Source organism: Passer montanus, unplaced genomic scaffold (assembly GCF_014805655.1).
Source record: "Passer montanus isolate IOZ18808 unplaced genomic scaffold, ASM1480565v1 scaffold71, whole genome shotgun sequence".
NCBI lineage: Eukaryota > Metazoa > Chordata > Aves > Passeriformes > Passeridae > Passer > Passer montanus.
In genome coordinates this window covers 2,335,982-2,350,286 of record NW_024372259.1, presented here as the reverse complement: position 1 = coordinate 2,350,286, position 14,305 = coordinate 2,335,982, and the positions used below count along the sequence as shown (strand labels likewise).

General features: G+C 52.2%; 1 protein-coding gene across 7 annotated transcripts in view; it reads right to left on the bottom strand.

Moving 5' to 3' along the window:
- Window positions 1–14,305, bottom strand: part of CACNA1E (calcium voltage-gated channel subunit alpha1 E) — a 134,784-nt gene that overhangs the window by 108,157 nt on the left and 12,322 nt on the right. For 5 of the 7 annotated variants that reach the window (XR_005629963.1, XM_039730262.1, XM_039730263.1 and 2 more), the window contains exon 2: window positions 3,583–4,012. Coding sequence is in view for 6 of the 7 variants with exons in the window: in XM_039730262.1 (XP_039586196.1) it covers window positions 3,583–3,983 (401 nt within the window). In the remaining variant the exon portion in view is untranslated. Of the gene's footprint in view, window positions 1–3,582; window positions 4,013–14,305 lie in introns of those variants that run through there. The other 2 variants (XM_039730257.1, XM_039730254.1) reach the window with 1 other exon arrangement.

The following is a 14,305-nucleotide window of genomic DNA, read 5'->3' as shown; positions in this document are numbered from 1 at the left end:
GAGAAGCCACAGGAGGTTCCCTGTTTGCTTATTTTGATGAGGAGCTTTCCTTCTGAGCTGTCTCTAAGCTCCACACTATCCAAAGGATGCTGCCAGGCATCCAGAGCAAAGACAGCAGTGATTCTACCTTGGAGCACTGCAGATCTCTCCGGGTACCTCCATCCTGACCCCAAGGTGTGAGCACAGGGCAGGGCAGCAGGCTGGCACTCTGGAAAAATGGGGTTTAGTGTCTGCCCTGGGCTGAAGCCCCTCAGACATGAACAAGGTGGGCTGGTATATTCATTTTTCACCACTGCCCCACAGGCACTTTGTGTTTTTTGTTCTCCGCCTTGGTTTCCTCTTGGGAAAAAAAAACAAAAAAACAAACAAAAAAAAACCCCAAAAACTCAAAAAGCCAGGGAAAACAGCATTTTTACCCTTCCTATTCTTATTCTACCTGTGGAATTGCTTCCCTGGCAAAAGGCAGCAGAGATGGAGGTTTAGTGAGGGTCAGACCTGCCAACACTGGTGAGCACAAAAAAAAAGAGCCTTTCTTCACTACCTCAGAGCAACCCAGATGGAGAGCAGCTAAGCCACATCTGGCTACACACCAGCAATGCCACATCTGCAAGGACAGGGGAGCAGGGAGCTCAGGCAGCACAACAGAGGCACAGGCAGCATCTTTGGCTGTGCCCAGCACCCTGCAGACCACCCAGCCACTCAGACATTTTCCATGTTTCCCATGTCCCATTTAATGCCCTCCCCCATGCTGGAGCTATGGGAGAATACCCTCCCCACACCTAACCAGAGCCAGACTGCTCCAGTGAAAGCCCCCAGGGTGATGCAAGGCTTGTGAGATGGGCCCTCTGGAAAATGAAATCACAGGGAAATCGCATTATTACTAATAAAATTACACATAAGGAAATTAATTTGCTTTTTCTCACCCATAGGGTAGCCATCTATTCCCAGAAAACATCTCTGCTGCTGGGGTTGCTGGTTCTGCACACCTGCCTGGGCTTTGGCAAAGCTCTTGGGGAGAACACTGATGGCTTGTGCCAGAAGGATGGAAAGGTTTGGATTGGAAGGGACCTTCAAGACATCTTGTTTGAGCCTCCCTTCCACCTGACCAGGCTGCTCCAAGCCCTGTCCAACCTGGCCTTGAGCACTTCCAGGGATCCAGGGGCAGCCACAGCTTCTCTGGGCAGCCTGTGCCAGGGCCTCCCCTCCCTCACAGTCAAGAATTCTTAACCTTAAACCCACTCACTTCCAGTTTAAAGCCATTCTCCCCCATCCTGCCCCTGCATTCCCTCATCAAAAGTCCCTCTCCTCCTGATGTTTGATGTTAAATCAGGACCCTCTGGCACGTGGTTTTTGTGGGCTGATGGGGTAGCAGGGTACAGAAATCTGGGAAAGGAGCAGACCAAGCCCCTTGGTGCTCACCAGCATCCCAGGAAGGGGCCTGGCAGAGGCAGGCAGTGGGGCTCTGGTGCTCAGTGGGACATGGGGTCTGCAAAGCCCCCAGTCCTCCCCAGGCTTCCAGAAAACCATCACAAAGTGGGATGAAATCACAAACCCAACACCCAGGAGCTGGGAAATGCAAAGACAGGACCCTTCCAGCCTGGGGGAACATCCTCTTAAACCACATTGGGATGGCAGCACTTGGCACTGCTGTCTGAGCATTCCCACTGTGTTAAAAACAGAAATATTGGACTTTGGGGCTTTTTTTTTAAATATTGGGTTGCTGGATGGAGCAACTGAGGGCAGCCAAAGGTGGGCACATCCCACCAGCAGGAGCAGGAAGAGCTCCAGCTCCACGTCCCTGCCACCAAGCAGAGCTGGGGAGCTGCAGGCCGCTAATTAGAGAGCCGGCAATTAACGAGGCCACCCCTCAGCTTCCTGCCCCGCTATGATTTATTCATCTGGCACCCCCAGGGGGCTGCAAAAGATAACGAGGCACCGAGCCCCTGCCGAGCCCATATGGCAATTTATAATTTCCCTGCAAAGCCGCCTGAGTCAGGCCAGGAGTTTCCCCGGGCACAAAGGGATGAGCAGGGCCAGGGAGAGCCCAGCCCCAGCCACGGGCTGCTCTCCAAAAACAGCAGGGCAGCCTCAGCCCTATCACAAGTGTTTTATCATGGAAACCATCCCAAAGAAACCCTACCAGCCTCACACGAGCGGAGTGCTGACCTAGATCTTGCCAAAGCAACGTGCCACATCTAATTAATTCGGGGGCTCCCCTCTCCTTTGGGTGTTTTGTTAAACTTATTCCCCAAATCAGGTTCTGGAGGCAGGGAACTGCTCCAGAGCAGAGATAGTGGAGTAGGATGTGCTGCAACAGCTTATCCCAGGCTGATTGCTGGGCAGGCACAGGGAGGGGAAGTTTATTAATAAATATAAATATAAATATAAATATAAATATAAATATAAACAATTGTTTTATTAGTATATCATTAATATTGATATTATTATCATTAATAATACTTATTTTTGTACTTTTTAATAATCTTATGTTATTTCAATGTGGGACTGAAGCACGTGGCCACAGCCTTGTCACACAGTGAGCGTGGGGTGAGAAAGGCTAATCCAGGACCTGGAGCTGGGCTTTTCTCACAGCACCAAGGCAAACCATGAGAATGAGTTGATTAAAGGAAAATAATAAATAAAACCTGCAGGTCCTAGCTCTTGTTTTCTCAAGTTTGTTGATGTCCCAGCTTGCCCTGATTCAGGAAGACTTGGGTGCTTTTTAGAATTGAACACAAATCATGGAAAAAAACTCTAAGATCAAGTCCAGCTGTTAGCTCAGCACTTCCAAATCCCACAAAAAATGTCCCCAACCACCATATCTACAGATAATCCCCTCTCAGCTGGGTCAAGCCACAGCAAAAGCAGAAAGGCAACAGCCCCAAACATTATCTAAATACCCAGACACAGCCAAGGGAAACTGCCTGGAGGACTTCCAAAACAGAGAGCTTCCAACTTTTGCCTACCACCCCCCAGTTTGGGGACACGCCGTTCCCACGGGATGTCACCCTCCAGCTCAGAGCCAGGAGATGGAGCACAGCTGGCCCTGGCTGCCCCACAGGGAGCCGAGAGGACACCCCCAGTCCCTCCGAGGAGCCCCGCACAGGAAGGGAATGCTCCCACTCCCCCCAGCTGCCCACCTGGGCTGGGGGCTATTCTATTTGTAGGGATGCCCCGATGAAGGCAGGAATGATGCATCTGACTTTATGTTTTTAGAAGGTTAATTTATTATTTTATTATACTATATTATATTGAAGATTTCTATACTAACTATAGTAAAAAATAGAGAAAGGATACTTACTGAATGCTAAAAAGAAAATAATGAAAACTTGTGACTCTCTCCAGAGTCCTGACACAGCTTGGCCCTGATTGGCCAAAGAGTCACACGGGAGTCCAACCAGGCAATCACCTTTGGATAAACAATCTCCAAACACATTCCACATGAGCACAACACAGGAGAAGCAAATGAGATAAGAATTGTTTCCCTTTTCTCTGAGGCCTCTCAGCTTCCCAGGTGAAAAATCCTGGGTGAAGGGATTTTTCAGAGAACACGAACACCACACGGGGCTCTCCGGTACTTACTCCCACTCCTTCCTCCGCGCCTGGGGCGTGCTCTGCATCTTGTGTGCCTCGTGCGCCTTGATGATGTCCCTCTGCTCGATGAGCCCTCCCCGCCGCCGCTTGATCACCTCGGGGCTCACGGCCACCAGCTGGGCCAGCCCCAGCTCCACGGCGCCGGCCGCCTCGCCGTCGCGGCAGCGGGAATCGCACAGGGCGTCGAAGGAGGCGGCGCGCGACACCAGGGCCTGGGCCAGGCTCTGGGGCTCCAGCAGGTTGCAGGACTGGGTGTTCTGCATCAGGCCCAGGCGGTGCTGGCGCCACGTCTCCTCCTCGGGCAGGGCCAGGATGCAGCGGGACGAGGCGGCGTCCAGCTCAGCCGCCCGCGCCGGGGCGCCCATGGAGCACGTCCCGAATCCCAGCATGGCGGCTGCTGCTGCTGGGGCTCATCACTCTGGAAGGGAACAGCACAGGGAGGCTCAGGGGTTTGCTGGTTTTGCCCCACGATTCCCTCCATTCTCCCCACATCAACCAAAAGTCCCTTTTGGCCTTGGTTTGTTGGGCTGCAGTTAGCTGGTTTTGTCCCATTATTCCCTCCATTCCTCCCACATCAACCAAAAGTCCCATTTCTCCTTGGTTTGTCAGGCTGGGGTTTGCTGGTTTTGCTCCACAATTCCCTCCATTCCCCCACATCAACCAAAAGTCCCATTTCTCCTTGGTTTGTCAGGCTGGGGTTTGCTGGTTTTGCCCATGATTCCGTTCATTCCTCCCACATCAACCAAAAGTCCCATTTTTCCTTGGTTTGTCGGGCTGGGGTTTGCTGGTTTTGCCCCATTCTTCCCTCCATTCCCCCCACATCAACCAAAAGTCCCATTTCTCCTTGGTTTGATGGGCTGTAGTTTGCTGGCTTTGCCCCATTATTCCCTCCATTCCTCCCACAGCAACCAAAAGTCCCGTTTGGCCTTGGTTTGTCGGGCTGGACCCTCTCACAGCAGGACACACATCACCGGATCCCCACGGGGCAGCACCTCCTGCCTCCCTCATCCTTCCCAACTGAACCTTTTGAACCTGCAGCTCCCTGACCCTTTAGCCAGCCCTCCCTGGAGCAGCACAGCCCGATGAGATGGAGAAAAGGATTTGGGATACATGGATCAAGCCACACCGGGCTCCTTCCATTTGATTGGTTTTCCTCTACCCCTGGCTGGAGCATCCAGATCCCCCTCCAGCCCCACACTCAAGGGATCCCTAGAGACAGGCACCTGATGGGGCTGGATGGGGAAATACCAGCGTGGCTGTCAGCTGGGGGCTGCACAAGGGAACCAAAGGCAGGGGAACAGTGCCAGGAACACCACACGGAGCAGTGCTCTGCTCCTTGGCCAAGCAAAGCAGGTGATCTCCTGTCTCCCTACAGACAGGAGATGCTCCTGAGCCAAGACTACACCCAAAGCCATGGTGAAATCCTTTATTTTCATGTTGGAAAAGCTCTGTTCAATCTATTATTGGTGCAGGAAAGGCTTTGATTTGGCAGTCCCAGAAATTCCCTGTCTAGCATTCGCCCGTGATGAAGGTGGAAGAGGGGATGAGAGAAAGCAGCAGGCAGCCAAAGCCATTGTTCCCCTCCTAACTCCATCCCTAATGCAGGAGAAAGCAACCCAGCAAGGAAAAGGAGGATTTGAATCCCTCAGTCATGCAGCAAGCTAAGCACATCTTCATCATAACCCCTTCCCAGGGCATTGTTTGGAGATACCTCCAGCACAAACAGGGAGGTGAGAAGAGAGGATGGGATAAAGGCTGGGGAGCACCACACCAGAAGCAAAAATAAATTAAATATAGGGGGGGAAAAATACAGTAACTGAGGGGACAACATGGCCACAATACTTGTCAAAATAAGCCTGCCATTCCTCACGAGGGGAAAGGATAATTCCCTGGGGAATATCCCATTTCCTTCAGGTGATGCCCTGTAAATAGAAAGCATCCAAAGTCACCCTCAGATTTAAAGCAGTCCAGCCCAAGGGGCACTCAGCCCTTGGCGAGCTCTCCGGAAAGAAGAAGGCAACTGCCAGCAAGAGCCTCAGCAAATTAATTAGCACATTGATAAGAGGAGTTTGGCTGCTCCCACTGAGAGCTATAAACGGATCCTCCACTCCACTACTTTGCTTACCCATGCGACTTTTTTTAGGAGCATTAATTACTTCTTCAAGTCAGTTCTGGACACCTTCATCATATCTCATTTCCACCAGCTTCTGCTTTTCCTTTTCATATTGCTCTGCTCATTCTCAACCCTCCCCTTTTAAAGTTTAACTCCAGGTTTCTTTGGGTTTTGGGGGCTTTTTTTAGGTTTTGGTTTTCTTTTTCCTGTGGTTGGTGAGCTTTCTGGTTTGGTTTTTTGTTTGGTTAGGTTTTGTTCAGCTTCTGTTTGTTTTGGTTTTTTTTAAACAGCCATTAGCCCTGTTCCTTTCCTAAACATTTCCCTGGCAAGGACAGGAGGATTTCATGCACACCACGCGTGAACACTCCAGGTTTCAGCCATGCCTGAGGACAATTAGCCAAGAGCAAATGAGGATAAATCCCAAGGGCAGGTCCAGCACCCCCACAGACCCTGGCTCTGCTGATGCCTCCCAGGGCATCTCCCACTCCAGCTGACTCCCAGGCTTGGGGGCAAGAGGGAAAGCTCAGGAAGAGCCCTCAAACAAAACACTGAGAAAGTTTGAGGAAATAAACAGAAATAATTAGCTCTGCCTCCGCCCGAGCAAACAGGGCTCACGCTGCCAGCAGAACGAGCCACGTTCCCTCTGGAGAAGTGACAAGGAGAGAAGGGAGGATGCCAGAACATTTTGTTAAGGAAAGCTGACGAGGTTTCACGCTAACGAGGGATGCCACATGCCAGGTACAGAGCATCTGGCACCAGGGCACCACCTCTTCTGGCCTTTGGACCCCTCCTCACACACTGAAAACAAACACTTTATTTTTACCCAAAGTCTGAATTAATGGGAAAAACACCACATTGGCTCACATAATTTGGTTTCTGCTGTTTAAATGCCAGCCCTGCCCCTGTTGTTGGGGACCCACAGCTTGGAAAGAGTCAGGGCCAGAGCCAGGACCACGGAGCCAGCCAGCAGCCCTGCCTCGAGCCTGGCTTTTCTTAATTACATAGAACTTATGTGTGTGTGTGACAAAATGCCCTGGGTTGGGAAAAAAACTTTAAATTCATCTTGTTCCAACTCCCCTGACAAAGGCAGGGACACTTTCCACTAGACCAGGCTGTTCCAAGCCCCATCCAGCCTGGCCTTGGACACTTCCAGGGATCCAGGGGCAGCCACAGCTTCTCTGGGCACCCTGTGCCAGTGCTTCACAGGGCAGAATTTTCTCCTAATATCTAACCTAAACCTTTTCTGTCAGTGTGAAGGCACTCCCCTTTGTCCTGTCACTCCAGGACCTCAGAAATAATTCCTCTCCGTTTTTCCTGTAGGCTCCCTTCAGGTTTCAGTGCCTCTGAGCCCTTCCAGCTGCAAACCAACCCTTTCCTGGGAATAAACCCAGATTGTCACACAGCTCCCTGTTAACAGCCGGGCAGAAAATGACTTCACACCTCCACTAATGACAATTAGGGGCTAAGAACAGCACAGGAAAACAGCATATCCACCTGTACTGACGCCCCTGTGGTCCCACATGTGGTTTCCCAGCCCCTGCCACAGGAACAGGGATGTCACTGCCCAGCTGGTCTGTGTTTGATACAGGAGACCCAAGGAACCCTGCACTGTGACACAAATCACGCTTCCAATACATTAAACTGAAGCCTCTAGAAGCTCTCACTTCCCAAATTTCATTCTAAAAGCAATAAAAGTCGGGAAAATCACTGTTAGCTCCTGCTGCAAAGAAATCATCTGGACAAAACCATGGCCATGGGGCACTGAGAACGGCCAAACTGAATCAGAGAGGGGATATTCAGCTACAAAAACATCGGCACTTGTGCTTTTCCTCTCCTTCCTTCTTTCCTGGAGCCCATCCTTCCTTCCTGGAGTCTTTCTTTCCTGGAGTCCTTCAGTCCTTCCTGGAGCCCATCCTTCCTAGAGTCCTTCCTTCCTTCCTTCCTGGAGTCCTTCCTGGAGTTCTTCCTTCCTGAAGCCCGTCCTTTCTTCCTGGAGTCCTTCTTTCCTGGAGTCCTTCAGTCCTTCCTGGAGTCCTTCCTGGAGCCCATCCTTCCTGGAGTCCTTCCTTCCTTCCTTCCTGGAGTCCTTCCTGGAGTTCTTCCTTCCTGAAGCCCGTCCTTTCTTCCTGGAGTCCTTCTTTCCTGGAGTCCATCCTTCATTCCTGGAGTCCTTCCTGGAGTTCTTCCTTCCTGAAGCCCCTCCTTTCTTCCTGGAGTCTTTCTTTCCTGGAGTCCGTCCTTCCTTCCTTCCTTCCGTCCTTCCTTCCTTCCTTGGAATTTCCACAGCCAAACCCCGAGCAGCCCTGGCCCCGTGGCCTGTACATCAGTGTGGGCTGAGATGGGACAAAAAAGCAGCACGCCCACCCCACAGACCACTGAGAAAAGGCTTTTTCAAGCACAGGACCACAAATGATGGAAGAAGAAGCACACACAGATCCTCTCTAGAGCATCCTTGAGAGACCCAGCCCGTTATCTCAACCCTGTTATCTCAGCCCCAGCCACGTGCCACAGCCCCAGCAGGCAGGAGGAGACCCAGAGATCTCACACCATGCTTCATTTTTCTCCCCCTCTGGCAGCTGATTAACTAATAAAGAGCCGCAGGGAGGAGCAGGTTCGCAGCAGCAGCGAGGAGGAAATTCCTTTTAGGGTTTTTCTGTGCGGGTGTTTGTGTTACAATGGCAGCAATCAAGCCTTTAGCCAAGTGGAAGGTGTATTACCATAATAACTACACTCGGCACTTAAGGCGCTGGGTGAGCTCTTTGCTTCCATTAGCTGAACAACTTTTACCAAAACCCCCGGAGTTAAAGCTAAAGATGTGAATGCTGTGCTGCTCCACAGGGCTGAGCTTCCCCGGAGAGCAGGGAAGCAGAAATCCCTTCCCAGAGAGGGCAGCATGGACAAACCCTGGCTGCGGTGTATTCCACAGGCAGCCAAGCTGCTCAGCAGCCTTCCCTGGGAATTTGGAGGATGATTTTGACAGCAGCATCAGAGCAAGAAGCTGTTAAATATATGTATGCATGAAAAATGTGCATGATACTAGCTATATATACACATCATAGAAATCTGTGTGAGAGCATCTAGGATGCTGCTCCCAAGCACCAGGGGACACCTCAAGTCAGGAAAGGATTCTCCATTTCACCAGCCCACAGGAGCTTGGCTGGTGTCCCTGGGAGCTCACGTGCTGGGACATCCTGGCCTGGTTCCACCTTCCCGAGGCACAGGGATGCTGCCCTGCTTCTCCCCAGGTCAGGGCTTGGCTTCCAGGACAATCAAGAGCCTCCCTCCACCCAGCCATGCTTGCCCCGAGCTGCTAATTACCAGTCCCTGCTAATTAGCAGCCCCTGCTCCAAGGGGGAAGGGGAGCTGAGGCAGTGTGGAGAAGCAGAGCACCGAAGCTCTGAAGAATTTCAGCGTGGGGCCCTTCCAAACAGAGACAGATGGGCTGCGAGAGAGGCTGATTCATCCTCGTGGCCTTTTCCTCTCCTGCCACGTGCACTTCCCCTGGCAGTGACATGGATGCTGGGGTGGGCAAGCCCTGCCCGGGTCAGCTCTGGGCCCCCCTGGGTGCTCCAGCCCATCTGGGGCTCTGCAGAGCGGTGCCAGCTGGTGAGTGGGTTATTTTTAGTCATTTGATGCTGGGTGAAGGTTTGTGGGATTAAACCCCCCTCCCAAAGCCCCCAGCACTGGCAGATCTGCAGTGGTTCTGCTGGGAAGAACTGCTCCCAGCATCCCTGGGACCCAGTGAGAGCTGGGGCTGCATTCCAGCCTTGGGAGCTTTGTACAGCAGTAACAGAGGGATTTAAACAAGGTGGAAAGGAAAGGAAAGGAAAGGAAAGGAAAGGAAAGGAAAGGAAAGGAAAGGGAAAGGGCTGATTTACAGGCAGAGGTTTCTTGCACAGATTTAGTCCTACACACAGCAAAAGGTGTGGATGAAAGGATCAGGTCGAATGTACCAAACTGGGTGAGTCAGGAAAAGCAGGATCACATGTGCCAGTGTGTTGAGGGCAGAGGGACATGGTGGAATCAAGGAAAGGCCACTTGGCTCAAAAAACATCATTCTCTCATCACCCACGTGTATATTACACACTATTTTCTGGGCCATAGTGACACCAAAACAACACAACAAAGACTCCTGGAGCACCTGCAAAGATCAGATGGAGGAAAGAGCAGAGCTCAGAACACCCAGGAGCTGCTCCAGGCTGGGAGAACCTTCAGCAGCAGACATCAGAGAACCTTTTGTCTGGGAAACAGCTTTTGTTCTGCCACGCCAGCATTGTCAGAGCTGGCGTGATGCTCCAGCAGCAGAGTCCACTCCCCAGGGCTCAGCACCACTTCTGCTTCCCAGGAAAAGCTGAGCTGAGCCCGGATGGAGCTCAGGCCCCATCCCAGGTAGGAGGCATCTCCAAGGCCAGCGAGCTCCCAGCAGGTTTGAGGGCTCACCTTGGGGGGCACAGCACTGAGCACAGAAGCCTTCTTACAGAGCACCCCTCCCAGGGGATCAGCTTCAGGAGTACCAAAACATGAAATCATCTCCTCTCTCCTTTAAGAGCAACTGTTAAACACCACCACCAACTATTTATATAAATGCACGTCAAAGAACTCAGCGCAGAGAGCCAGGAGAGACAGAGACTGCTGGGGAGCAGGAGCCTGTCCCCAGGAAACAGCAAAGCCCAGCCCCAAGGATGCTTTCAGAGCATGGGCAGGCACACCCCTGCTGCAGTGGCAGTGAGAGACGGGGCTGTCTGGGCTGGCACAGGGGCAGAAGCAGGCACAGAGATTGGGAACACCCATCCTGACAACCCAAACCTCTTCCAGCACCTCCTTTGAGACAGCCTCATCTCAACCCCTCTGCCTGCAGGGCAGGCAGCTCTCTGCATCTCATCACACATCCAGCACACCTACAACCTGCCAGCCCCAATTCCAGCTCCACAGCAGCATCCCAAACCCCCAGGAGAGCAGAGCAGAGGCAGACAGACAGGCAGACAGACCTGAGGGGGTGTGTGCCATCCGCCGTGGGCAGGAACGGGGAAGACGGGACAAGCCTGGCACAGCTCAGCGTTCCACGTAGAGCTCTTCCACCAGCAGAGGAGGGGGATTGCTCCTTTGGGAGCAGCTCTGCAAACAGCAGGGACCAAGCTTGGCAACAGGAATAATCCAGGATGGGAAAGCCAGAGGGATCCGTGCAGCAGCAGTGTCCAGAGCCCAGCAGCGCTGAGCACAGGCAGGGAGCGCGCCCTCAGGAGCTCGCTTTCCAAAGAAGGGCACAGCCAGGGACTCCTGAAGAGAATTTCCAGGCCACCCTCCAGGAATTAGCTCTGCTCCTGCATCGGAGTACAGGCTGTCACCCCTGTGGAACCACGCTGCTCTTCTCCCTCTGCTCCCAGCACGAGGAGATTCCCCTTGGAGAGGCTGAGCAGCCCTCCTGGGCTCCCTGCTTGTGTGCCCAGGGCAGGGCACAGCAGCCAGGGCAGGGCACGGTATGGGAACAGCCTCACGCTGTCCCCTTGCCCAGCCACAGGCACAGGGACAGTGCCATCTGCACGGCCCAGCCGTATTCCATGGATATTTGGTGATCCAAGAGCCAGTGCGTGCAGGAGGCCATGGGCAGAGCCCCACCACCACAAGGACAGCTCAAATCTACATTTTTTTTTAGTGCACAGCAGCAGCACTGACTCTGCAGATCACACCTCGGCTGCTCCCACACCCAGGGAATGGGAATATGGGAAGCAGTGCTGCCAAGCCTGGTAACTCAGCCTGAGCTGGCACATTTCAAAGGGGACGAGAGAACCTGTCACTGTCATATTTTCTAGAAAAATCCCTTTGCCAGGATTTCTCTCCTGGGAAGCTGAGAAGCCTCAGAGAAAAAGGAAAACAATATTATCTCATTTGCCTCTCCTGTGTTTTGCTGCTTTGAAATGTGTTTTGGAGATTGTTTAGCCAACAGGTGGTTTCATGTGAGTTGTTTTAACTTAATGACCAGTCACAGCCAAGCTGTGTCGGACTCTAGAAGAAAGAATCATGAGTTTTCAGTGGTGTCTTTCTAATTTTCTGGTTGTATCCCTTCTGTATTCTTTAGTATGGTTCTATTCTTTAGTATTATATAAAATAATAGCATTATTTTATATAATAAAGTAATAAATTAGCCTTCTAAAAACATGGAGTCAAATCCCTTCCTTGCCTCGCCTTTGTCGGGGCTCAGACAATACAAGAAGAACCCACAAAAAATCAGAGCTCAGCATCAGTCCCCATCCCCCTGAGCCCTAAAGCAGCTGAAGGATTGCCAAGGTACAGAGAGGAGCAGGAGCTGCCCGCACGAGCCAGGGTGTGTTAGAAGTTGCTGTGCAACAGGGAAAGAAAATGCTTTAAAAAATAAATAGAGCAGCCTCTGGGAAGCACTGCTGGCAGAAGGCAGCCAGCCCTGGCTCACTCCACCTGGAAGGAGGCAGCCTGCAGGAAGGAGCTGAGAGCAGGGCACTGCTGCTGCTGGGGGACATCAGGCCAGCTTGAAACCACAGACATGAAGAGGATTTGATGCAGGTGGAGAAGGAAAAATAGGGAGCCACACATGAAGCATTCAGTTCTCCTGTGCACTGCCCTGGGAAAAGTTTGCTTGCCCATATCAAGGCTGAACGTGTGTGGTCCCAGGATCCCACAATGATTTGGCTTGGAAAGGACCTTAAAGTTCAAACTACCCTGCCATGGGAACAACAATTTTTTCCAAATATCCCATCTAACCCCACCCTCTGTCAGTGTGAAGCCATTCTCACTTCTCCTGCCGCTCTGTGCTCTTCTTGAAAGCTGCTTCTTCTTGCTCTTCTGGATCTTCTCCAGATCTCTTGTAGCCTCTTTTAGCACTGAAGGGGCTCTAAGGTCTCCTTGGGGCAGGAAGGACACCCAGCTTGGATGGCAGCATCACAGGGGGTGGCATCCCGTGGCCACGAAATCAATGTTTGACCTGGCAAAGGCAGGGAAAACAAGCTCTGATTTCCAACAGTGCCTTGGCTGAGGTGACTCACGAACCACAATGTGTGTCAGTGCTTAATAGACCTGCACAGGTAATTACTCCATCCTGGAAACAGCAGATTCCTGGCAAAAGGAGTCACAGCACCCCTGAGAGGGGAAAACAAAGGGATGCCACCAAGGTGAGCGACAGCAGGCTTTATTCTTCTCTGACTTCTGCTCCCATTACGCACAAAGATTTGCTGAAAAGGTCTCATTGTTTGTGCAAAAATGAAGACGATCTCTTGCACAAATTTCGCAGTGAAGAAGGGAAGGGGATAAAGGAGAAGTCTGGCCTGCCATGCTGGGCAGGAAGAAATTCCTCCTGGTGAGGGTGGTGAGACATGGGCTGCCCAGAGAGGTTGTGAATGCCCCCCCATGCCTGGAAGTGTTCAAAGCCACTTTGAGCAACTTGGTCTCATGGAAAGTGTCCCATGGGGCTGCACCAAGATGATCTCTAAGGTCCCTTCCAACCCAAGCCATTCCAGAATTCCATGGAGAGCACGTGCTGTGCATCCTCCACCACAGGGCCCTCACCAGCAGCTACAGCCACAAGCACTAGGACAGAGCAGAGCCCTAAATCCCTGGTAAACAGAGCAAAACCTTCCTGATCCCACCTTAAAGGAGGAAAAGCAGGCCTTCCTTTTGCTTTTGCTCTTTACCACAGAGAACAGAGTGGATTTGCCTTATCCTGGCGTGAGCAGGGTTGGGACAAATGGACAATAAAAAGAAATTTCTTGCCCTGGCAGCATCACACATGCTGAAATCAGGCCCTGAGGACCCTTCAGCAAACAACCAGCTTCCCTACGGGCTAGGAAAGCATGTCCCAGGACACTCTGCTGCTTAGGGCCAACAGCCTGGACCAGCCCCTCCCCTTCCTCATCCTTCCCTGTTCCTGCCATCCTCAGCCACTGCAAGCTGCCACACACCCCCAGAGCTCATCCTTTGAGCCCAGTCTCTCCCACACTTTGGGAGATGGGAACAAAACAAATAAATGCTATTGTGGAGCTAAAAAGAACATTTCAGCAATCCTGCTTCTTCCACCAGGACTAATAACCTGGCTCAGCAAGCACACAGTTCTCACCTCCTACTCAATGCACACACTCCCAGGAAGTCCCAGGGGCCCCTCTCCTGCTCAGGGGACACCAGCAAATCCCTCAGGAAAGCCTGGCTGCTTCCTCTTGGCTGCCAAAGGCTGGACCCTGCAGAGGGTCTGAGCCAGCCTGGCCACGAGCCCAGCTGCTTTGCTGAGGTGTCTGTGCTTCTGGAAACCATCTGGGCAAGGAGACAGGCATGAAGCACAGCATTTGGAGGCGCTGCTCTTTCAGATACACCCAGCTGGACCCCAGCCACCATCAGTGGCCTCTTCTCCCTCCAGCAGCACAGCTCTGCCCCAGCTCTGATGCCAGCTCTGCTGCAGACCGCAGCCCCAGCGGCGCTGATCACCCCCATCTGCCTTGCTTCCTCACAGCCAGCAGCTCCAGCACCTCCCTTTGGACCAAAGCCACTGATTTATCCTTGGGCTCCCTCCTCTAAATGGTTCTTTTCCCAGCAGGAGCTCACCCAGCGCTGCTTTCCCTTCTTTTATCCGCTCGCTAC